This window comes from Schistocerca nitens, chromosome 5 (genome assembly GCF_023898315.1).
Source record: "Schistocerca nitens isolate TAMUIC-IGC-003100 chromosome 5, iqSchNite1.1, whole genome shotgun sequence".
In the NCBI taxonomy this organism is placed as follows: domain Eukaryota; kingdom Metazoa; phylum Arthropoda; class Insecta; order Orthoptera; family Acrididae; genus Schistocerca; species Schistocerca nitens.
This window is the reverse complement of record NC_064618.1, coordinates 95,986,992-96,013,491: the sequence shown is the minus strand read 5'-3', so window position 1 is coordinate 96,013,491 and position 26,500 is coordinate 95,986,992. Positions and strand designations below refer to the sequence as shown.

At 37.7% G+C, this 26,500-nt stretch overlaps 1 protein-coding gene across 1 annotated transcript; it reads right to left on the bottom strand.

The window, feature by feature from the left end:
• Positions 1-5,003: 5,003 nt before the first annotated feature.
• Positions 5,004-10,268, bottom strand: LOC126259715 (tubulin--tyrosine ligase-like protein 12). The gene has a single exon (XM_049956691.1). It carries the CDS (start codon positions 10,117-10,119, stop codon positions 8,218-8,220), a length of 1,902 nt encoding a protein of 633 aa, XP_049812648.1. The 5' UTR covers positions 10,120-10,268; the 3' UTR covers positions 5,004-8,217.
• Between the last annotated feature and the right edge of the window lie 16,232 nt (positions 10,269-26,500).

Below are 26,500 nucleotides of genomic sequence, written 5' to 3'. Positions count from 1 at the left end.
GCTGCCTGGATTATGTCCTCTGAATACATATTAAACAATAAGGGTGAGAGAACGCAACCTTGTCTCACACCCCTCTTTATTTCTATATCATTCGATAATTCATTTTCTACCTTCACGGTTGCAGTTTGATTGTAGTAGAGGTTGTATATAATGCGGATGTCTTTCTTATCAAGTGTTTTCTTTTCTAACAATTCTATGAGATGATCATGACGAACTTTGTCAAATGCTTTATTATAATCCAGAAAGCACACATATAGTGGCTGGTTAACCTCCATACATCGTTGCGCTAATATGTTAAAAGCAAACAATGCTTCTCTTGTACCGAGGGAACTTCTAAAACCGAATTGTGTTTCACTTATACCTTCTTCTACTTTTTTGTATATTCGTTGGTGTATAACTTTTAGAAATATCTTTAAGGTGTGACTCATTAAGCTTATTGTACGGTGATCATTACAAGTTTTGGCATTAGCCTTTTTGGGTAATGTAACAAAGGTAGATGTCAACCAATCCCTAGGAATAATTCCCGAATTATAAATATCATTAAACAGTTGTACAAATATATCTATATGGTCTATTCCTATGAGTTTCAGGATGTCATTTGGTATCTTATCCGGTCCAGGGGCTTTTCCTGTCTTCGATTTGTTGATAACATGTAATATTTCTTCTTTCGATATGCTTGGTCCTCGTTCTCCAATCATGTTATCATAAAATTTTTGATCTTTCCTTGTGTCTTCAAATAGTTCTTTGACATATTCTGTCCACCTGTCCAGTTTACCTTTAACATCAGGAATTATTTTGTCACTTTTATCTAACAATAAACTTGTACTTTTCTTTTTATTAAGTCCAGCTAAATCTTTAACTTTTTTGTGTAAGTTGAAACTATCATGTCTTGTTTCATAACTCTCAATTTCAGAGCATTGTTCCTTGTACCATTCTTCTTTTGCTCGCCGTGTTTCTTTTCGTATTTCTGCATGTAATCTTTTATACTCACTTTCATCTCTATTTTTAAGTATTCTTCTTTGTTCCATCAATTGTAATATCTTCTCTGTCATCCACTTCTTTTTCATGTTGTCGTGTTTGGTCACCATTGTGTTTTTACATGCATTATTTAATGTGTCTTTTATAAGTTCCCATTTGCCATCAATATCTTCTGTTTGATTATTCTTTATCCTAACTAATTCCTTATTAATCTCTTCAGAAGTCTTTTGTTTAGTCAAGGGGTCTCTTAGAATAGTTGTATTTATATAGTCCTTGAAGTGTAAAAAGAGGCAATAGTTGCAATCATATTACAGTATGTCTTGTATGACGAGAAGAAAGTGTCATGCTGACCAAAAGCAAATTTCACTCTGTCCTCTGTTAACTGTGTACACTGCACCTGAATATATAATGATCAGTCTTCCCTACCACTGCATATAATCAACCTTAATAATCCATGAGGCATTTTCAGAAAGGCATATCACTTTTCAGATGAAGTTATCCAAGACAGAGTCTGCTGAGAGTCTCAAACAAAGAACGTACAAGCAAACAACTTGTTTACAATCAAAATACATACATGTGTTAGCCAAAAGCTTTTCAAAAGAACTGCAATAATGTGTGATGCTAGAAACTGAACTAAGACATCTGACAAATATTTCACATATTTTTCTCAATATTAATAGCTGATAAACTGCAGGAGACAGTGCACACTTAAGCAATCACAATAATGTTTCATGCAAATCTCAAATTATGAAAAGTTGAGTCGCAGATAGACACAACAAAAAGACTCTCACAATTAAAGCTTTTGGCCATTGGCCTTCGTCAAGAATAGACACCGCAGTGGTTTCAGTTACCTGAGATTTAAGTTTTGTGTGTGTGTGTGTGTGTGTGTGTGTGTGTGTGTGTGTTTTGTTGACAAAGGCCGATGGCCAAAAGCTTTAATTGTGAAAGCCTTTTTGTTGTGCCTATCTGCAACTCACCATCTCCACTATATGGTGAGTAGCTACTTTCCTTCTCATAATATTGTTACAATCCATGCTATTTGATTCAAATTTGTGGTACAAAGATACATAAAGGAGAGGATTTAATACCATGCCTCCATAACATGTAAGATCTACAATACTGTAAGACAAATAGAAAGAAAAAGGAACTATATAGTGTGAAGGAAAGGATGGTGCAGCAAAAAAAAAAAAAAAAAAAGAGGATGAAAATGGATGAAGAAATTGCCAGATCAGTGTTGCAACCTGCTAGATGCTCTCCCAAGATATCAAAAGTCCATACAGAAAGATTTGTGATAATGCACAATGACTATTATTACTGGAGATCTGGTCCATGTAACTACATAAAAGGCTGCCTATTTTGTGCTACACACATTTTGCTTCTTTCCATTTATAAGGCATCTTCAGTGGCCTATAATACAACTTTTTTACATATGAAATTTGATAAAAGTTGTAACGGAAATTTTACAACTAAGAGAGTGACTAGGACAGTGATCACGTCACTCCCCAACTTTTTGAAGTTCTGAAGATCCAGCAACAAATTCTACTCATACAGCTAACAAAATCTCAGTCTGGGGCCTTTTGGTACACAACAGAATTTACATCTATATATGGTGCTCAGTAATTAAGGTAGTAATTTAAGGAGATGGGACCTTGATAAACTGAAAGAACCAGAGGTTGTAAATACTTTCAGAAAGAGCATTAAGGAACAACTGACAAGAACAGGGAAAAGAAATACGGTAGAAGAAGAATGGGTAGCTTTGACAGAAATAAAGAAGGTAGCAGACAATCAAGTACGTAAAAAGATGAGGGCTAGCAGAAATCCTTGGGTAACAGAAGAGATACTGAATTGATAAAAGGAGAAAATATAAAAATGCACTAAATGAAGCAGGCAAAAAGGAATACAAACATCTCAAAAATAAGATTGACAAGAAGTGCAAAATGGCTAAGCAGGGATGACTAAGAGGACAAATGCAAGGATGTAGAGGCATACATCATTAGGGGTAAGATAGATACTGCCTACAGAAAAATTAAAAAGAGACTTTTGGAGAAAAGAGAACTTCCTGTATGAACATCAAGAGTTCAGATGGAAACCCAGTCCTAAACATTGAAGGGAGAGCAGAAAGGTGGAAGGTGTATATAGGGTGTCTATACAAGGGCGATGTACTTGAGGACAATTTTATGGAAATGGAAGAGGAGGTAGATGAAGATGAAATGGGAGATATGATATTGCGTGAAGAGTTTGACAGAGCACTGAAAGACCTAAGTCGAAAAAAGGCCCCGGGAGTAGACAACATTCCATTAGAACTACTGACAGCCTTGGGAGAGCCAGTCCTGACAAAACTCTACCATCTGGTGAGCAAGATGTCTGAGGCAGGCGAAATACCCTCAGCCTTCAAGAAGAACATAATAATTCCAATTCCAAAGAAAGCAGGTACCGACAGGTGTGAAAATTACTGAACTATCAGTTTAATAAGTCACAGCTGCAAAATTCTAATGCTAATCTTAACAGACAAATGAAAAAACTGATAGAAGACGACCTCAGGTAAGATCAGCTTGGATTCCATAGAATGAAACACGTGAGGCAATACTGACCTTACAACTTAACTTAGAAGATAGATTAAGGAAAGACCAACCTATGTTTCTAGCATTTGTAGATTTAAGAGAAAGCTTTAGACAATGTTGACTGGAATACTCTCTTTCAAATTCTGAGGTGGCAGGGGTAAAATACAGGGAGCAAAAGCCTATTTACAATTTCTACAGAAACCAGGTGGCAGTTGTAAAGAGTTGTGGGACATGGAAGGGGAAGCAGTGGTTGAGAAGGGAGTGAGACAGTGTTGTAGCCTATCCCCAATGTTATTCAATCTGTATACTGAGCAAGCAGTAGAGAAAACAAAAGAAAAATTTGGAGTAGGAATCAAAAGATATGGAGAACAAACAAAAAGTTTGATGTTTGCTGACGACACTAATTCTGTCAGACACAGCAAAGGACCTGGAAGAGTGGTTGAAGAGAACGGACAGTGTCTTGAAAGGAAGATATACGATAAACATGAACAAAAGCAAAATGAGGGTAATGGAATGTAGTTGAATTAAATCAGGTGATGCTGAGGGAATTAGATTAGGAAATGAGACACTTAAAAGCAGTAGATGAGTTTTGCTATTTGGGCAGCAAAATAACTGATTATGGTCGAAGTAGAGAGGATATAAAATGTAGACTGGCTATGGCAAGGAATGCATTTCAGAAGAAGAGAAGTTTGTTATCATCAAGTATAGATTTAAGTGTTAAGAAGTCTTTTCTGAAATTATTTGTATGGAATGTTTCCATGTATGTAAGTGTAACATGGACGATAATAGTTTAGACAAGAAGAGAATAGATGCTTTCAAAATGTGATGGTGCAGAAGAATGCTGAAGATTACATGGGTAGATCATGTAACTAATGAGGAGGTACTGAATAGAACAGGGGAGAAGAGGAATTTGTGGTACAACTTGACTAGAAGAAGGGATCAGTTGGTAGGACACATTCTGAGGCATCAAGGGGTCATCAATTTAGTATTGGAGGGAAGCATGGAGGGTAAAATACATTGTGAGAGATCAAGAGATGAGTACACTAAGCAGATTCAGAAGGATGTATGTTTGAGTAGTTACTCAGAGATGAAGAAGCTTGCACAGGATAGAGTAGCATGGAGAGCTGCATCAAGCCAGTCCCTGGAAGGAAGACGACAACAACAACAACCTGGAAATATTATATAATGCAGTTATTATATATTTGGAGACTGATCACTTATTAGGTACAAACTCAATGTGTAACTATGTTTGTCAGACATTCTTTCAGTTGAGTGATATTTTGATAGTGTGAATGTATCACATATGTGCTCCACAATTCTATGAATAAATGACAATACTTCATCACCTACAAGCAATGTTAGTGTCATTCCTTCTACCAACATTAATGGGATTACCACATATAAATAAAACAAACATGTCTTACAAGCTGCTGAAGATACTTCACAATTAAAAAGAACAACATGTATGACACAAAACAAACAGACTTTTATTTAGTTGTGAAGATGAAACATCTCCATGGATAATAATATAACTGCAACAAAGGATTGGCAGAACACATACAAAATGATAATGTGCAATGGCAATGAACATTTTACTGGTCTTTTCAATTTGCCTGTTGAGGCACCTTTTTTAGTAAAATGTTAGTTGCCACAAATTTATCTGTAGTGCCAATGTTTAAGTCTCCCCCACTGTGTTACAGCAAGGTGTTAATCTTCTTTATCTAATGTGTACCAGAGAAATGAGGAAATGCTTGTCTTATTAATAATGGTAATGTATTGTATTGCAGGAAAGCATTGTGCCAACCATCAAATATTGAACAATAAATAACTTATAAAATCTTGCACTAGATACCACACCATACAAAAATTGTGTGTGTACATTCCTCATAGAAACTGTAGCCACTGGATGTCAACTGCTACTGGCAGTGGTGATTCAGAACATCTCTAACAACATTACGTACACCATACTTACAACTGTTATCCAAAGACCATATTTATTAATTCTGGTGACCCTGCATAAGTTAATATGTATTTAAACTAAAGTACTTCACATAACATATATGTCAAATTAAATTATTTTTTGGAGTACCAAAGAAAAAACACAGGCAGTGTAGCACCAGCAGCAATGACAACATTAATGCTAGCACATTAATTACAAACAGACAAAAAAAGGAGAGTGCACAGGCAGTGCCAAAGAATGAGAATGTTGTTGGCACCAAGGATCCAGATGAACACAATAAAATATTATAATTGACTCTTCACAGAGCTTCTCACAAAAATAATATTTATCACATAGATTTGAGCAACTTATTTATTTTTTTCAAGGTATTGGCTCACAGTTAACTTTTTTATTTTTTTCAAGGTATTGGCTCACAGTTGCTGTTAAAAGAACACATGGTCCTTAACTTTATATATTTTTTCTGTGCTTGCCTCATGGTACCCTTTTTACTTCTCTCGTGTCTTATTACAAATGTAAATGTAGCTTACTAAGATTAAAAAAGATTAAAGAAAGCACAAAATCATCTTAACTGAGAATATAGTTTTCATTCTTACTGATACTTCAATATTTATATCACCCAAAGGATGATCCTGTGGTGGACACACCTTTGGTGAAACTGAAACATGCAACTCTGTGGTCGCACAGATGGTGGTGGTGGAATTCTTCCCGACAAGTAATGACTGAACTACTTAATTTTCATGTGAACCTTTCAAGTTGTTCATGTGAATCATGTGTGCATATATTACTTTTTATTTTTCATTCGTTTGGTTCAAAGTACAGTTTCTAATGTTGCATGACTGCTGTCCTGAGATTTGTTTTAAAGTTATGTTACAGAGGTAACACACTTCTCTGGCATATGAGAGTTGATGACAGCTGAATCAAAAAATAACAGTGAGAAATAAGGAGGCTTCCACTGTGAAGCACAGTGTATCCTGCAACAAGCCTCTCTAACAGATTAAAATTTTAAGTCAGAATTTTACAGAAACCTGGATTATGCCTTTAGCAAGACAACATAGCAGCGTCTCAGAAAACACAAGTACACCTCTGTCTACCAGCACCAAAGCTCTATTCTATCAAGACCTCTCTCCTATGTCTTCACGGACATTCTTGCATACATTGCTGGTCTCTCATACACTTGAGGAAAGATACACCACAGAATGGCTGTAATAACAATCTAGTTGTTGATTAAAAGTTTTGATGTAAGATATTGGTTTGAACACTACAATGTTTTCCTAGACATAATCGTATTGAATGGGAAATACACTTGCTTCCCCTGATCCATGGACTGCCATTCACCTGCTAGTTATAGGGGGACACAATTTAATGTGGACTCTCACTGCAATTCTCCAAGTAGCACATTCTAAAGAAATTTAAGTAATCTTAAAATAACAAATCAATACAGAAAATATTTTCTTAAAATTAAGAGGCAGAGAAACTACAAAAGCAGAGAGAACACATACACCTCACAGGCCAATTAATGACGGCAAGTGCAAACAATCAAAATCTGTATTATGAGACAGCCTCTACTTGAGCAAATGTCAAGGCTCTCAGGAGTTTACAAAAAATATCCACAGTTTGAAGTTATACCAGAGTGCATTAATTATGTTTAAAACTGATAGTGCATTCAATAGTCTGAAACAAACAGTGCAATCAGTGGTGTTTCTAAAATTGGTGCAAACAGTGCCTGGAAGGAGGAGAAGCTAGTGGTAAAGAAAATTTGGTTCAAATGTGGTAGTACCTAACCACGCCACCTCCTTTCCTCAATCTTAGATGAGGTGAGCTAAGTATCTGCTGTGGATGGCCATTTGTCTACATGAAGGTGTAAAGTGACAATTCAGTTATGAATTGGTGAAACCAAAAATATGTGAATGTGAATTGAAGGTATTGGTAGCAAAATGACCTGTAGCAGGAACAAAGGTGTCTTTGCTTGTCACGTGCAACACTTGCTCCACACTGAATACATGTCATTCTGATGACATGTTAACCCTGCTATGAGACTGGTTAGGTCATTTCTAATTTCAGAAACAGCCCATCGTTGCCAACATTCTCTCTGTATTTAATATTATTATCATAGTTATTATAAATAACTAAAAGTGGAAGCAAAATGTTGTATTACATAATGAAGAAATCTTCTACAGGTATTTCAGTGGGTATTATGTGTAAAACTGTAGGCCTATGCCTTACAGTTTCCTTCACAGTATGTCATGACATGATAAATAGAGACCCGATTTAGTACGAATACAAAAATATAGAGGACTCAGGTTTCATATTCACATCTTCAAGCACTATTTCAATGTACAGACTATTTACATAAAAAAGGTTAAAATTATCATTGACCTGAAGGTTGGTTTAACAACAGGTAGTTTTTATTAGTCGTGCTCTCATTCCATACCTGCTTCTCTCTTCTGTCAAAATAAGCACATCCAATGAATTACAGGATTACTTCCAATACAGTATATGAACACACTAGACTATAAAAGTAAGAAGCGAGTCATGCCAGGACAAAAAAAAAAATCTTGGACTGACCAAGGGATGGCCTGAGCTTCCAGACTAAACTCGTTATCTGACAATTCTGCTGAAATGTCAAGACATGTAGATTACATTCATAAATATCACTGTTAACAATTTAATTTGAACTGGGGTATGTGATTTAATTTCTGAAATATTTCTTAGCATGTGTCATTTCAAGCATGCAAATTTTCTCTCATTAACATCATCCAAGAAAAGCACAGAAAAAATATCATTATAAAAATCAGGATAGTATTCACAAGCTCTTTTGCAGTCAGGTGTCCAATTCACTTCCAGTAGCTTTGGCTGCATGGATTTTCTGTCATTGGAATCTGTCTGCCAAGCCAACATAAGGTCTGCTGCATACACAGCCCTCGACTGGGGGCTATATGCTATTCCAGCAGGGGGCATTTTGCTTGATGCTGCACTGAGCATTTCTCTAAATAAGGAAAATATTTTTTCTTCTATTTCTTTCCAGGATACACTAGGATACTGTTGCTCAAATTTCACAACAAAATCATCACACAGCATTCGATAGAGTGTTGCATTTTCATTGTAATTCATAACAGTGAAGTGTTTCTCATAGTCATCCAAATTATTTAAATCAAATGGTTTGTTTGAAAATCGCAAGAAAAAATTTCGATATACAAATGCTGATAATGGTTTTATACTCTTGACTAACAGAACATATCTTAAATCAAATTTCACAGCTCCACAATCGGGTCTTTGAAAAAGTACAGGATCCTCAATGTACTTCTGTGCTATTTTTGGTCCACTTAATGGAAGTCTTAAGATATAGTTCAAATTATCTGTAATGTGTGTGTCCAAACCCCTCGCAAGATTAAATGGTTTGCATATCCAATGGTTATCTAGACCCTTCTCTGCCCTGTGCTGATAGTAAGACACAAATTTAGGTAGCTCTGTCTTTAAGTTGTATGTAGTTGGTAGCCAAACTGGGTATGTTACTAATGTGTCTTCGCAAACACTGCCACTTTCCTTGGCCGCCCGACGACACACAATGGCAAGAAGGTCTTTAACTGTTATTACGTGTTCAAATGGAAATTGATTTACAAATTTTTCAGAACATGATTGACTGAATTCCTTGAAGTCTTTGAAATGTTGAGTATACCACAGGATGTCTGCATTTTCCTCGTCGTGGGTTATTTCAAATTTAGGATGCGTGAGATAATCATTAACATAAGCATACTGAGAAAAAACTAGTATCTTATCCTTTGAAGTGACACTGACTGTAGCAATTTTTGATGCGTTTGGCAATGTTTCTGCCGTATGCCCTTGCAAGAAATACGAACTATCTGGTTCTGAATACTGGAAAGGTTCTGAAAGAAATGATTTTGGCACCCATGGAATTAGAAGTGCATCTCTAGTTTTGGAATCGTATCGAGAACTTTCAATATAGTCTCTTGTTACTTCTTCGCCATAATCCACATTTTCAATAGGAAATAACAATGTGTACGTGATCTGGTCGGGTAGGAAAATAAATGGCACAGTCCTAAACGTCGGATTATCAGAGTGGGGGATTGCAGAACCAAACTCGTCCATCACATACCAAACTGGCATGCTTTCTTCAATGTCATCCCGTGAAGGAACTGAGTACGTTTGGTTGAATTTCCACATTTCGTCGAAGACCTTGTTGATCAGAACCTCTGAATGCTCATCCGCGGATTCCTGAACACCCATCAAGTGAGCCATACGATCAAGCAAAGCCGGTATACTTCTCAAATTCTGCCTCGCGGAATCAACACGGTACGTCCATGCATGATCAATCAGATAGATATGCTGTGGGTCCGAAGCATCCACGCTGGCTTCACACGATATGAAAACACGATGCTGTGGTCTGTAAGTGTTAACATAATCACCACTGTCGTCGTCCTCGTCATATTCAATTCGTGCAACAGAAAAAGTATTCCCTGCGTCAAATATTTGATGGTATAATTTTCTGCACAGCGTTTTCCAGTAACGATCTGGTACAGCAGATGATTCAAGCTGGATTCTGTGCAGTGCTATGAACGCAGAATAAACTGATACCCCATCCGGCAAAGACGGAATATCCATTATCGCACGTTAGTGTCTCCACGAATTCTAACAGTGGCTCAGAATTTCATGGCGAACGGCAAATTCTAATAACAACAATAGCTAGCGGGTGCACCACGCTTTCAGGCTAACCTCACTACACCGCCAAATCTTCACAAGTTACACTACACTACGTCTACTAGTGCCACTTCGTGCACCTCGATTGAACAAATAACGCTCAGGAGAACAAACGAGGATACAGAAGCGTTGCCGTCGCCGCGAAGTTTGAATTTAGTGTGGCAAGGCAAGTTTCTGTGTATCTTCCACGTGCTTCTAACAATAATTAGTAAAAATACTTACGGCAATGAAAATCTGAAGGATAGATACGTGGTCATACGTAATACCTCATTCACATTTTAGGCTCAATCCAATAAAAGTTATTGGTATGCCGGTATGTTCTGGTGGATTCTTCATTATTTTCTTCTTCCTTCAGCAGGGTGTTGTAGCGCCTCATACTTTCCGCGCCTGCCGAGAAAAATGGTAAAGAAATCCCGCCTTATGCATGGCATGGTTTTGTTTTACTTACTCTAACGTGTTTCAGCACTTTCTGTGCTATCTTCAGAGGGTTTTATTTACTTAGAAAGTAACCCGAAAGAATTAGCAAATTATGTGAATACCTACTTTAGCAGCATTGCAATGAACTTACAGAAAAATTTTCCAAAATGTGCTAATCAACCAATACAGAAGCATACAGCAAACTCAATGGTATTGCTTCCAACTACTGAGGAGAAAGTATGCAATGTTGTAAGGCAATAAAAGAACAAAAACTCGGCAGGTTTAGATGAAATCCCAATGTGTGTGCTGAAAAAAATGCATAAACGGTATCAAAGCTCCACTAACAGAAATCATAAATGAATCCTTCAAAACTGGTTGCTTCCCTGACTATCTGAAGCATGCCAAAATTTTACCAGTTCACAAGAAAGGTGACACAGAAAACGTTGAGAACTACAGACCAATAGCCCTATTCTCATGCTTTTCTAAAGTGATAGAAGCAATAATGAAAAACTGGCTTTTGAGTTATCTAAGTAAATTCAACATCCTCTGTAATGACCAGCATGGTTTCAGGCCTGGTAGAGGTACAGAATCTGCAATAGCACAGTTTACAAAAACAGTTTTAGAAGCACTAGATGAGAATAGCTATGCAACTGGCCTTTTCCTAGACCTGTCTAAGGCATTTGATACAGTTGACCACCAGAAGCTGTCGCATAAATTAGAGGCACTAGGAGTAAAGGGAGTGGTTCTCAAATGGTTTCGTTCATATCCAGAAAACAGAGTACAGTCAGTCGAGATCACACATGTCTCCAGTGGATCAAAGTACATTGAGAAACATATATCTGATCCACAATATATCAATATTTGGGTCCCTCAAGGAAGTGTACTAGGCCCTGTATTATTTCTGGTATATATAAATGATTTCCCACAACATATCAGCCATGGAGAGAAGATATTGTTTGTGGACGATAGCAACATAGTAATCACCAGTAACACACCAGCACAAATGTTGGAAAATTCTACTGAAGTGCTGAGGGATGTTCACAAATGGTCTCAGGAAAACAAAGTAACTCTCAACGTAAAGAAAACAAATACAATATGCTTTAGAATGAACAGAAAACAGAGTCCCTTAAATTTAAAACTAGGTAACATCTCCATAGATGATGTACATACAACAAAATTCTTAGGGTTACACATTGACACCCAAATGAAGTGGAATGAACATGCTATGAAACTCTCGAAAAAGATATCCACAACATGTTATGCACTTAGAGTGCTTCTATCCGCATGCAGTAGTGAATGTTTGAGAACTGTATACTTTAGTTATGTTCATTCAGTAATCAGTTATGGTATTATTTTCTGGGGAAACAGTGCTCAGAATTTACAAACAGTATTTAAAATGCAAAAGAGAGTAGTAAGAATTATAACAAAAAGCAGAGAACTTTTCAAAATGTTAGAAATGCTAACTGTTCCTTGTGAATTTATATTCCAAACCATAGTGTACATCAAGCAAAATACAGAAAATTATAGCACAAATAGCAGTTTTCATAACTCTAGTACAAGAACAAGTCACTGTCTTCACCTAGACAGGAAGAATAAATAGCTTCTTGTATGAAGGTGTAAAACTGTATAATAAACTGCCACAGAAAATTAAAGCAGCATATAACATGTACCACTTTAGGAAAAATTAAATTGCTTTTGCAGGAACACTGCTTTTAAGCTATAAGTGAATTCCTTAGTACAAAATCATTGTAAATAGCTTTTGTTTCACGATATTTTGATAAGTAGCACAAATGATTGTAAATAACTTATATGTCACAATGCTTAACTACACGTAACAACAAACTGTATAAATATATGAATGTATGCAACTGACAACATCCATTCATTTTAAAATGTCCATAGGTGGCTAAATAAATAAATAAATATTTTAGCCCCGAGGTCTAGAGCACCTTGTTACTGTCCACGTGGCTCCCCCTGTTGGAGGTTCGAGTCCTCCCTCGGTTAGCGTAAGTTAGTTTAGGTTAGATTAAGTAGTGTGTAAGCTAAAGTCATCTGTATTTAAATGGAATGTCTCCTCTAAAAACCATATCCGTCATGTCTCGGAGTTTAGACTATTACCAGAAGTATAGCAAGAATAATCTCATCAATTGTTTTCCTAGCATGTGCTGGAAACATTGCAGCTAAAACAGAGAAATTTTAATTTCACTTTAACAAGACTGTGTTTCATCCACCTCCCACAAGTAATGTCTTTTTGGATTCTGTTAAAGATGATCAGGGGCCAAGGGAACTCAGTGTTTATAAAATTCCATGCCACTATGATAAAGTAGATATTGGGCAAACTATCTGTACTGTTGAGGACATGTGTGGAAAAATCCAGCAGAGCATTGCTTATCTGAGTGAAATGCAATGAAGTAGGCTATATAGTGAGTCACAGCGACTACTGCTGCTTCTCTTTACTGGGATTCTGTTCTGTAAGAATCCATTGAAACTGGAACAGCTGAAAATGTTATTGAGGGGGATGAACGCTATCCTCTGAACAAGATGTGGAACCATTGACTGACCTGCATTATGACATGGCATCCTATATTGACAAAAGAATTTGACAACTAGTTACATCAGCAATACCTCGATTTTGTTTGCCTTCATCATTGGCGGCACTGCTATTATCTTTTGTGGACAGGACAGTACTTGTAACACTTGGCACATGCACTGAGTACTATATGCTGGTCTGTATAGGGTGCCAGCTCCAGTGTAGCATCAGTCTGATGAGACTCAGCAGTGGCAACATCTCACTGAAGATGACAGTCAGGTGAACTGCACAAATATTGTGTCAGCCTGACTTTAAGATCCAAATGGAAACTTCAGAAGAGGATCTATGTAGAAGAGAATTCCATACACAAAAATCAACAGCCTAATTAAACAGGTACTGAATTAATGTACATCACTCTGCAATAAACCCAGTTTACCACAACAGAAGAAGTATGTGCATAGAAATATGAAATGATGCACTTCAATAATAATAATAGTAACTTAATATTCTGTGACTACAGTACTAATGATTCACATTGAGAATCAGCCAACTCATCCAAATATGCGGGTCAGCAAGGATGCCTATGCAATAGTTTGTAGGTGAGGCCTAGGCCTCAGCGTATTGAGTATTTTTAATATTTTGGAAGACGAATGCCAACCTGTAAGTAGCCATAAAAAAGTTCCTGTTCTGACTCTGTTAAAAACCTGTGTAATACAGACTTTTAAATCGTTTTATTGAAGAAACACACCTCACTATAAAATAGTTTTTCCTTTGCATGACAGATAAGGGGTGAGGGGGAGGAGAGGGGCGGAATGACCTCCCCTTGCCCCTTGCTATAGGCACCCTTTCCTGGATGTAAAAATTTGCAGGGATATTAAATGGAATGATCACATAGCCTCAGTCATAGCTAATGAATGTGGCAGATTGGTTCATTGGTAGGATACTGGGAAAATGCAGTCAGTCTGCAAAGGAGACTGCTTCCAAATCACTTGGGCACACTATTTAAGAGTACTGCTCAAGTCGGTGGGACCTATACCAAACAGGACTAAGAAGGGATACTGAAAATATGCAAAGGAGGGTGCCATGAAAGATCACAGATTTGTTTTACTCACAGGGGAGCGTCACAGACATGTTGAAAATCCTGAACTGGCAAACTGTTCAGGATAGATAAAATTATCCTATGAAGGCCTACTTACAGCATTTTAAGAATCAGTATTGAGAGTAAGTATCTAGAGATATCCTTAACCTGCTTATGTATCACACTTGTAGGGATATGAGGACAAGCTTGGACTAATTATTGCTTGCTAGTGGAATTTAAGCAGTGCAAACTATTTGGTTAATATTAGAATGCGTATGAACAGAAGATCATTGTACAATAAGAACCAGTTGAATGTGACAGAACAGATGTGAAAACACTGACCTCACATTCAGGGATGGAATTTGCTCTATCTGGAAATTCTGATTTAGGCATTCCTACATCATTTCAGTCAAATGTCATGATGGTTGCTTCACCAAGGCCATGGTCAATAACCTATTCTATCCTCATACAAACACTCTCTGTGTCTGTGTGCTTTAGCTGTCTATTTTCATAGTTTTGTGATTACAAATGTTATAGCATCAGATGATCCTAGGATGAATACATAAATAAATAAAATTCTTGCCCCGCTCCATACATGATTGGAACAGAAAGACACACTAACATGTATCACATAAACTGCCCTCCCATCTCACACCCCCACTACTCCAAGCTACATATGGTTACCATCTATGTAAAGTCTCCCCCCTCCTCCTCCTCCATCTCTCTCTCTCTCTCTCTCTCTCTCTCTCTCTCTCTCTCTCACTCACACACACACACACATACAGCAAAACTGAAATAACGCGCCACTCTTCAATCAAATGAACATAGCACAGTTCCATTGGAGGGCCTATTTACACGGATATAGGCTCTCTCGTTATTATTTATTTTAGACTGTGGTTATTACGTAAACTGAACTATCCGACTGGCCGCAAAAAACTTAGTGGTTTCCTGATAAAATATATGAAATGAGTGTGTAACAGTTACTGACGACAATAGCAAAACAAATTGGTGTTTTAACATCTCAAAAACATGGGACGCAAGACTACAGCAACAGAAAGTGACACGCTAACTAACATAATATAACATACCAATTTTCAGTCTGAAATGTAGCAATGACAGAAAAATAGAAGTTTTTATTGCTTGCAGATAACAAGCCTTAGAATGGTGCCTACACAGTAAATATAAAACTACCAACGTAAAATCGTCATAAGAGTAAAACATTCAGTGGCTCTGCTTATGAGCTTATGACATGTGTCCATTAGGTTTATGTGTAAACTAACGTAAAATTTAATGCCCCATGATTGCTACTTTGTACATGGAAATAGTTTTAAGTTGAAATTCACATTACTACCATAAGATGTTATCATGGCATATTAATTTACGGAAAGAATAGGTTTTTTTTTTTTTTTTTTTTTTTTTTTTTTTTTTTTTTTTTGTAAGGCCTTATGGGACCAAACGGGTCCCTAAGCTTCATCATCATCATCATCATCAGTTATCTGCTATGTTAGCAGGTCCTTTGCCTCTCCATTTTCTGCGATCAATTGCTTCCTTCTTAAGGCTGGTGTATGTTCTACCGTCCATCAAGTCATCCAGTATCTGGAATCTCTTCCTTCCTCACTTCCTTTTCCCTTCTACATAACCTTCTAAAACTGCTTTTATCAGTCCGTAATTCTTTCTTAACACTTTCGCTGCGGCTGACGCTTATAAGCGTCAAAACAAGCCACGAGCCAGTGCGGCTGACGCTTATAAGCGTCCGCACTCGCTGTCGGATTACTCAGTCTAGTTGCAGCGTCTAAGCTAGTATCAAAGCGTGTAAACTTTCGTTTTGTGTGGTCATTTATCGAACGTATAATGTTCGTATTGGCGGTTAATGGACCTTCCAATGTGAAAAGGAGCAGGAAAAGTGTTTCGCTTACTAATTTCTACACATCCGGGCGTCCCCTGGGCGTCTATGATAAATGTAGACGGCTAATTCTCTCGCACCAGGAGCAAATATGCTACTAAATTGACGATGTCTATCAGAGTCAATCTTAAAAATGCGCATTTGAAGTAAATATAATTTCACATGAATCCAGCTTCCTATTTTTCCTTCTTAAGAATACGTGTTTTGGAATCCAACTTTTCCTGAACGCAGTTGATGTGTTGCTTGTTTGAATTGTATTTTTTGCTACATTATCAACAAATCACGAACATTTGAATGACGCAAACAGAGTTTAAAACATGACCACAATACAGTCGAAGCTTATTTGAAGTAATGCACCTAAGGTGTCATCATTTGGTCGGTATATAACATGATCCTACAGATCTTACAAGGTCTTGACGTCAGCCTGTAGCTCAGGTGTGCTTAGGAGCGTCTGCTCCGTGCGGTACCTGCCGTTTCAGAGTGTTACCGGCCCGCACTTGAGCGTTACTAGCCCGCACTCGCACTTGCCGGACCGCACTGGAGAGTTGCGCGCCTGCACCGATGCCGCAGCGAAAGTGTTAATATACGAGGTGCGGCTAGAAAAAAACCGGACTGATGCTGGAAAAAACATTTATTTACAATTATTTACAATTTCATGTTATCTCCTTCAATGTACTCTCCTCCTCGGTCTCTACACCGCTCCATACGAATTTTCCACTGTTCATAGCAATGCTGCAGATCATTTTCGGTAAGTCCATACATTACTTCCGTCGCTTTTTCTTTTACTGCTTCAACAGTCTCAAATCTAGTTCCTTTCAAAGCTGACTTGACTTTAGGGTAGAGGTGGCAAAAAATAACGTAACTGATAGAAATAACCGGTTACTGAGAAGTAACGGTTACTGTGATAACCGTTCCTCTGATTCTGGCAGTTATTTCAATAACTGTTTAGTGTCAACAGTGCCTCGCGCCAACTGATGACCGAAGATCGTACTGCGCATTTGGAAGGCGTTCTATAGACCATGGGAATAACTGCGAGACTGCGCGCCATCTGTTGATAAGAACTGTGTACTATTTCGTGGGCCTTCGTTACTTTTAGCATAAACAATTAAATAAAGTTAATGTCCGAGCCGTGGCTGATAGGAGCTGCAGTACAGGCATTAACAAGTACGGTCGTTCCCTTAAGCCACCGCCTTACGTGTTAATTTAGCTTGGACGGGTAGTACAAGGAAAGTTACTAAGGAATTCGAGCGACTATGGAAATAACTGTCAGAGACCGGTAGTCTCCTCTGGCAGTTATCGTTATTGGCTCGTAGTTCTAGTTCTCTGGTAGTTATCGGGCTACCACCACAGATAACCTGGAAGCTGGTAACGGAATAACTGTGTGTCTAGACGTTCCTGACTCGGTGACTCCAGTTAAAGGTCGTAGTTCCAGGTGATATTTCCAGAGAGGATAGTAACTGGAGCGAACAAATATTTTCGTACTGCTACGGAAATAGCCGCTGGCCATCGCGAATGACAAATAACATGTCAGAAAGTATAACATAATACAGTGGAATATAATAATTATTATCCTCACCATTTGTCAGGAGATTGTCAAAATATGTGAATATATCACAGTAACTGCTAATATTTACAGAATTGGTACACTGACAGAATAAAACACAGTTACGATCTTGACTGTTGCAACCAAGTGCTGTGAAAACTGAAACATAGCAGAATTTTTACCTAACCTGGTCTATCAGTCTCTGTCACGATATTCATCTACAGAGTAGAAGGAGGGGTCAATGGAAGCGTCTGATTCCACCCGTCTGCTTCGACGTAAAGTTGTTGTGGTGTGTGAATGTCATTACGGCACGGTGTTTATGAGTTGGTTTTTGTGTGTGTGTGGGGGGGGGGCTGTCGATCTAGGTTGCAGTGCCGGAATTTGCTGGTGGTAATTAATTTTTTTTTTCTAGCTGTGATGTTTTGTGTATTTATGAAGTATTGAATGTGATTTAATTTATGTAGGGATGATTGATTTGTGGACTTTTGGGATTGTGGTTTTATTTTCGCAGTTGTAGGTGTTGGTTTTTTGGCATCAGTAGCTGTGGTGGACCTATATAGGCCACCGGAAATGACCGATTCCCATTTTCATAGTTATGTGTGTTGATGTTTTGGTATCGTCATCTGAGGTTGATCTATGTAGGTCAGGGGAAATGTCTGATTCCAATTTTCGTACTTTTAGTTGTGGGTATTGGTGTTTTGGTATGGTCACCTATAGTTGACCTATATTGTTCAAGGGAAGTGTCTGACTCCTGCAGATTTTTGTTGGTGTAGCAGAATGCTGTATTTTTTTCTTTTTGTTCTTCATTTTGTGTTTTGGGATCATGGTGTGTTTTTTTTACTAGCTTGTCCTCACCCTAAAACCCCCAACTTCCCGCAGTTGTCCCGTTGGTTTGATTGTATTTTTGGTGGGAAATGTTATTGTATTATTTATATGTATCTCCGTGTTTGTTGCCATGTGTATGTAGTGACATCATAGACACACTTAAAATAGCCATTTCCGGCATATTGATGACGGGTGGAATCAGACACTTCTGTATCAAATAGTCTTTCAAACACACTGTAAACCGTGCCTTATCTGAAACCAAGTTTTTAATGGTTGCTGACTTGCTGGCAGTTTATTGAAAATGCATGTTTCTAAATATTGGACCCCTTTTGGATTAAGGTAAGTAATTTGAGGTCTTTATGTAGATTGCTGTTCCCATTTCTAGTACTAATATTATGTATTAAGCTATTGGTTGGAAATACTTGTAACAAATTTCATTAAGGAATAAATATACTAGGAAGCAGTGGTTAGAATACAAAGTTCCTTGAACAGGTTCCTACATGATGTTCTTGAATTGATACCACAAACGATTTTTATTACACGCTTTTACATGCGAAAAACTTTTGCTACGTTTGATAAGTTACCATAGAATATGCTCCCTTATGAAATAATAGAATGAAAAAATGTGGTATGCCCTTCCCAACTGAATTTATTATCGAGTTGCAGTCCCAGAAATGTAACACTGTCAACCTTTTCGATCTGCATGTCTTCATATGTTATAAACATGCTGTCGCTGGAGAAATCGAGCAGTTTCCAAATCTGACATAAAACTTGGATTAGCGTACTCACACTTTCCCCAATAGGACTAGCTTTTACAGCACAGGAGTAAACGAATCTGTCACATTACGTATATTTTTTGTTGTATTACAAGGCTGAACACTTTATTCTATTATGTGAGCAGCACAAGAAATTAAGCTTCGAATTTAACCTACAGTACTCAGTTTACATATTACTTCATACTTAAAAACGCACGTTGTTAACATTTTACTTAAACAGTGCTTTGGCGAAGTTCCGCGTACTTTCTGTCGCAGCTGCGAAGATAATATTTCTAATAGCGACCGATAACCTACAGACATATAATATGAAACACTAATAATCGTTCTAACATCAACTAAAATGTACCCGGAGTTAATAAGCTAAGGTTATGACACGATTCATACGACATTCCTGCTATTTCACACTACTCGCAGTTATACTGATAACTAAACTGATGGATTCCAACTATGTCGTTATTTAACTGTCGGAGTATTCGGTATTCGCTAGCGAAAAATAACTTCGCAGTTATTAATAACGGTTAACGATAACGGTTATCAAAGAATAACTGGAACTGTGATAACGGTTACTCCAGAATAACCGTTTGGCCCACCTCTACTTTAGGGAAAAGAAAAAAGTCGCAGGGGGCCAAATCAGGTGAGTAGGGTGGATGATCTAAGATGGGAATGTTGTGTTTTGCCAAAAACGTCTTCACTGACAACGCACTGTGAGCTGGGGCATTGTCTTGGTGAAGGATCCATGACTTTTTCCTCCACAAATCGTTCCGTTTTCTCCGTACTCGCTCACGTAGGGTAGCCAGGACGCTAATGTAGTAATGCTGATTCACTGTTTGTCCCTCTGGTACCCAATCAATGTGCACAATCCCTTTGATGTCAAAAAAAAAAAAACAATCATCATTGCCTTGAATTTCGATTTTGACATTCGTGCTTTTTTTTGCCGTGGAGAACCAGGAGTTTTCCAATGCATCGATTGGCGTTTAGTTTCGGGATCGTAAGTAAAAAACCACGATTCATCGCAAGTAATAACATTTTATAAGAAGGTGGGATCACTTTCAATGTTTTCCAGGATGTACGAACAAATCATTCTTCGGCGTTCCTTCTGTTCAATTGTGAGACACTTTGGAACCATTTTTGAACACACTTTGTTCATGTTGAAACTTTCATGAAGAATCTGCCTAACACTTTCCTTGTCAACTCCTGTTAACTCAGTGACTGCTCTGATTGTTAAACGGCGATCTTGTCGAACAAGTTTACCGATTTTTTCAATGTTTGCATCAGTTTTTGCTGACAATGGTCTGCCAGTGCGAGTGTCATCACTGGTGTCTTCGCGGCCATCTTTAAATCGTTTAAACCACTCAAACACTTGTGTTCGCGATAAACAATCATCGCCGTACACTTGTTGTAACATTACAAACGTTTCACTTGCAGATTTTCCTAGTTTGAAACAAAATTTGATGTTAACACGCTGTTCTTTCTGTACACTCAACATTTTCCGACGCACAGACAAAACGTCAACTACTTAAAACAGACGCCACGGGCAGACTGAGTGCAGGAGGCAGATGAAACTTGAGCAGTAGGCGGAGCGAGGGTCACGTGACAGGCCACGCGAGTTTCAGCCTTATTGCATTCGTTTTATTGTTTCACCAGTACTAGTCCGGTTTTTTTCTAGCCACACCTCGTATGCCCAATCCAGTTTCTTTTTCTTCTCTTTATTACATCTAGTAACTGTCTTTTCTCTCCCACTCTTCTCAGTACCTCTTCGTTTTTTGCTCTGTCCATTTTGAACAGTCTGCCAGTTCAGGATTTTCAACATGTCTCTGATGCTCTCCTGTGAGTAAAACAAATCTGTGATCTTTCATGGCACCCTCCTTTGCATATTTTCTGTATCCCTTCTTAGTCCCGTTTGGTATAGGTCCCACCGACTTGAGCAGTACTCTTAAATAATGTGCACGAGTGATTTGGAAGCAGTCTCCTTTGCAGACTGACTGCATTTTCCCAGTATCCTACCAATGAACCAATCTGCCACATTCATTAGCTATGACTGAGGCTATGTGATCATTCCATTTAATATCCCTGCAAATTTTTACATCCAGGAAAGGGTGCCTATAGCAAGGGGCAAGGGGAGGTCATTCCGCCCCTCTCCTCCCCCTCACCCCTTATCTGTCATGCAAAGGAAAAACTATTTTATAGTGAGGTGTGTTTCTTCAATAAAACGATTTAAAAGTCTGTATTACACAGGTTTTTAACAGAGTCAGAACAGGAACTTTTTTATGGCTACTTACAGGTTGGCATTCGTCTTCCAAAATATTAAAAATACTCAATACGCTGAGGCCTAGGCCTCACCTACAAACTATTGCATAGGCATCCTTGCTGACCCGCATATTTGGATGAGTTGGCTGATTCTCAATGTGAATCATTAGTACTGTAGTCACAGAATATTAAGTTACTATTATTATTATTGAAGTGCATCATTTCATATTTCTATGCACATACTTCTTCTGTTGTGGTAAACTGGGTTTATTGCAGAGTGATGTACATTAATTCAGTACCTGTTTAATTAGGCTGTTGATTTTTGTGTATGGAATTCTCTTCTACATAGATCCTCTTCTGAAGTTTCCATTTGGATCTTAAAGTCAGGCTGACATAATATTTGTGCAGTTCACCTGACTGTCATCTTCAGTGAGATGTTGCCACTGCTGAGTCTCATCAGACTGATGCTACACTGGAGCTGGCACCCTATACAGACCAGCATATAGTACTCAGTGCATGTGCCAAGTGTTACAAGTACTGTCCTGTCCACAAAAGATAATAGCAGTGCCGCCAATGATGAAGGCAAACAAAATCGAGGTATTGCTGATGTAACTAGTTGTCAAATTCTTTTGTCAATATAGGATGCCATGTCATAATGCAGGTCAGTCAATGGTTCCACATCTTGTTCAGAGGATAGCGTTCATCCCCCTCAATAACATTTTCAGCTGTTCCAGTTTCAATGGATTCTTACAGAACAGAATCCCAGTAAAGAGAAGCAGCAGTAGTCGCTGTGACTCACTATATAGCCTACTTCATTGCATTTCACTCAGATAAGCAATGCTCTGCTGGATTTTTCCACACATGTCCTCAACAGTACAGATAGTTTGCCCAATATCTACTTTATCATAGTGGCATGGAATTTTATAAACACTGAGTTCCCTTGGCCCCTGATCATCTTTAACAGAATCCAAAAAGACATTACTTGTGGGAGGTGGATGAAACACAGTCTTGTTAAAGTGAAATTAAAATTTCTCTGTTTTAGCTGCAATGTTTCCAGCACATGCTAGGAAAACAATTGATGAGATTATTCTTGCTATACTTCTGGTAATAGTCTAAACTCCGAGACATGACGGATATGGTTTTTAGAGAAGACATTACATTTAAATACAGATGTCTTTAAGCTGTTCAGTTTCCTGTGGCAAGCTTTCCACATCAGATATTGTATACACTTTTTGGACCAGTGTCCTAAGGATCCTAGTGTGTTTGTAAAATAGGTGAAAGAGGATTGAGGGCAGCAACCTTAAAAGCAGCATGCTTTCGGAGATAAATCGACGATCTCTTTTTAATACTGAAAAGAATAACACTTCCTAAAGTTCTGCAAAATTCTATTTCTTTAGGCTGGTCACATGGAGAGTCTCCTACAGGTTTTGTACATGAACTCTCATGCTCTGATCAAACTTTAGATGTTGACAAGTTATTATTATTATTATTAACAAAGTTGTCGTGGTTATCATTGTATTTATGTACTGTTAGTGATTACAGTGTAATCAGGATAGGTTTCTTTTACTATGTTTAATGTTTTAATACTCTTATAAAAATGTGTTTTTTAAACATTGTTAGGAGGTTTCCTCATTAACTGAAGGCAATCTTTCTGCTTTAGATATGAAGATGGTTGCTAATTAACCAACACTGGCTACCATCTAGTCATATTACATTATATTGTGCTCAAGACCATTAAAGTTGGTAATAAATAATACAAACTGCTGAGTCTCCCTTACCTAACAGTGTCAGGTCTTACAAAGAAGAGACCTTTGCGCACTCACCAATGGCAGTGACAGCGAGTGTTATCACAGCCCTAGGAACTTCCAGTACTCCAGGATTTTTGGTATTCTACCTTCTGCAAACACACTGTTAGAACTTGCAGCTGAACTAAATATTTCCACCATTGACTGCATAAATACTGTGGAGTACTGATCTAGACATTTTGGATTTAGTAGTATTGATGTTAACCCATCAGAGTATGCTGTTAGGTATTCTAGTAAGGATGACAAATGTAGAGGTGTATGCAGCTTTCACAGGTAGTGTATCAAATGTAAAGGATGTGAAGCAGAAGTGTTTAAAAACCTTTCTCGGCAGCTATTGTCCAGTTGCAGGAGACTGAGAAGTTATAGAACACACATCAGTCAATGGGGAAAAGAAAAAATTATGAGCGGTATTGTTGAACTAATGTTTATTTAAAAGCTATCGGGAGATACGGTCCAGTATTTCTAACAGGAAAAGGAATGTAGATTAGAGTCTGGTTAAAACTGCCTGCTAGTTGTGATTTTTTAAAAAATATTTAAATCAAAAATGGAGAGAAGGAAGTACCAAGTGGATTGAATTTGGAAAAGGAGTAAGACATCGCTGTCATCTGACTCCTGCTCTTTTCAGTCTGTACGTAGATAATATGACTTAGCACTGCCAACTAGATATCAGGTCATGACAGGCGCTATAGCCCCACCCCCGTTAATGAAGTGCCATTTTATACTGGATAAAATGACTTCAGAAATCAGTGAATATATTACTTCAACAGATTCAATCTTTTTTTATATCATTATGTAGCAATATGGGTTGCAATGTATTTGAAACACATTTTAACAAAAGAATAAGAGCGGCAAACAGCCTACTATCTAAAACAATAAATATCATTTAACTTAAAATGGGCGTCTTATTATTTATTAATATACACTGGATGTACATTAATGTACCACTTACAATAATCGTGAAAGCTAAATATGCCAGGTATGCCTACCAACACTTAAATTGCTAACCCCAGACAAAAACTTCAAAATCGGCGGACATCTTTGTCAAATCGTATTATTTTCCCGGGCACATACATTCTGTAGACGCGCTGTGGTGTTGGCACAGCCAGCGGGTGCGCGCCACCTACCGACCAGTAGATATAAACTACACACGAGAGTTTGTGAAAGCTCATTACAGACGCGTTCATGCTGAAACATAGTACGTGTTTGTAGTAAGGAATATGAACGTAAATTAAGACTGTTTTAATACAGCTCAATGAGCAGAAGGCAAATGATATTTAAATTATTCAGTTATCTGGCGAGCGGGGCAACGTCGCGGTGTATACTATCGCCGATTGTTGGCAGATTCTCATTATCTCAATAAAGAAGTCAGGAAAATACAGAGCGTTCCAAAACGATCTTTACAACACTGATCAAAGATATTTCAGAAACGTGTTCATTTATATATACATAAATTTAAAGGGCAGCCTCTGATATTAAATTTTAAAAACCAACCAAAAATTGATATGATAACCGAAAAGTCCGAAAGAGAAAGTAAATAAACTAACTCAAACCCGGGAACTGAGTGTAAAATTCATATAACAGCTGCAACCGAGTGAAGAAACTGAAAAAACAATCGACTGACCAATCGATTGTTAAAAACAGTCAGTTGTCCTTCCAACTCTTCCACGTGCTGTCAGCAAACACTTGTTCTCCGAGTACGATTATTGATCTTACTGAAGTGTGTAAGTGAGTAGTGTGACCGAATCATGCGTCGTGAAGTGTCAATTTTTTCCGAAATAATAGTGTATTAGAGATTGGAGTGAGCGTTTTAAGACGTTGCTGCAATTAATCGCAAGCTAATGGATTATTTTGGCAAACCTGAGCGTAGGGCCAAAAACTCTCGTAAGGAATCTGAAGCTTGCGCTATAGAGCTGGAACCGTCACAGCCATGTGCATCTAGAGACTACAATTTCGAAAACACAAAACAATTGGTAAGAGTCATATCTTCTTAATTTTAAATAACACTTCCTTCATGTTACTGAGATTTTTTACTAGTAGTTATTAGTTTAATTATGTAGGATTAGCGCTATTATTTTTAATCGATAACTAATGATAAGAATACGACTGCTTGAAAACATAAAAAGTAAAGTCAATTTTTAAAGACGCCATTCGTCTATAAGGAGGTAAAATATTTTCTGCAGAAACCAGCATTATTTAATTATTTTATACCGAAAAATAACACTTTATTGTTGTATTTTTTTACAAGAAGGCTACAGAAGATCTTTGTCATCATGAAAACACAAAATATCACAAATTTTATATGGAGAAGGCTATAGAGTACACCAAGTCTATGGAATCAAGTAAAAAAAGTATTGCTGTTGTCCTCGATACCAAGAAATCTTCAGTTATTGAAGAAAACCGGAAACGCTTGAGGCTTATTATAAAGACTATAGTCCTGTGTGCTAGAAATAACCTACCTCTACGAGGACATCGTCATCATGGTTTAATTCCTCAGCTAAAAGAACAAAAAAACTGATGATCTTCTAGAGGGAAAACATGGAGTGTTTCAGAGTCTTTTGGCTTCTCGTATGGATGCTGGAGATGAAGATTTAAACATCATTTCAGTACATCTAGCCGAAACAGTTCTATTATAAGTAACACAGTCCAAAACGAAGTCATACATTGAATTGGTGACGCTATTCGCTCCTCAGTATAGAGGGATGTGAAAAAGGCTAAATTTTTTAGCATTGTATGTGATGAAAGAACTGATGTCACCACTAAAGAACAGATGACATTTTGTGTTAAGTACATTGACATAGAGACCTTTGTTACCAAAGGAGACTTTCTGGGTTGTACTGAGCTTAAATCAACTACTGGCACTTCGATTGCAGAAGCTATCGATGAAGAACTCAAGACACTGGGAATGAGCTATCAATATCTTTGTGGACAGAGCTATGATGTCGGCTCAAACATGGCTGGAAGATTTAAAGGTGTTCAAGCTTTTATTTTAAGTAAACAACCGTTGGCTATTTATACCCACTGTTTTAGCCACTCTTTGAACTTGTGCATTTCTAAGTCTTGTGATACTCCAATAGTTAGAAATATAATGGGAATTGTAGGATCAGTTTCAGCATTCTTGTCTGCCTCTGAAAACAGAAAAAGTTCCCTAGAGGAAGTTATAT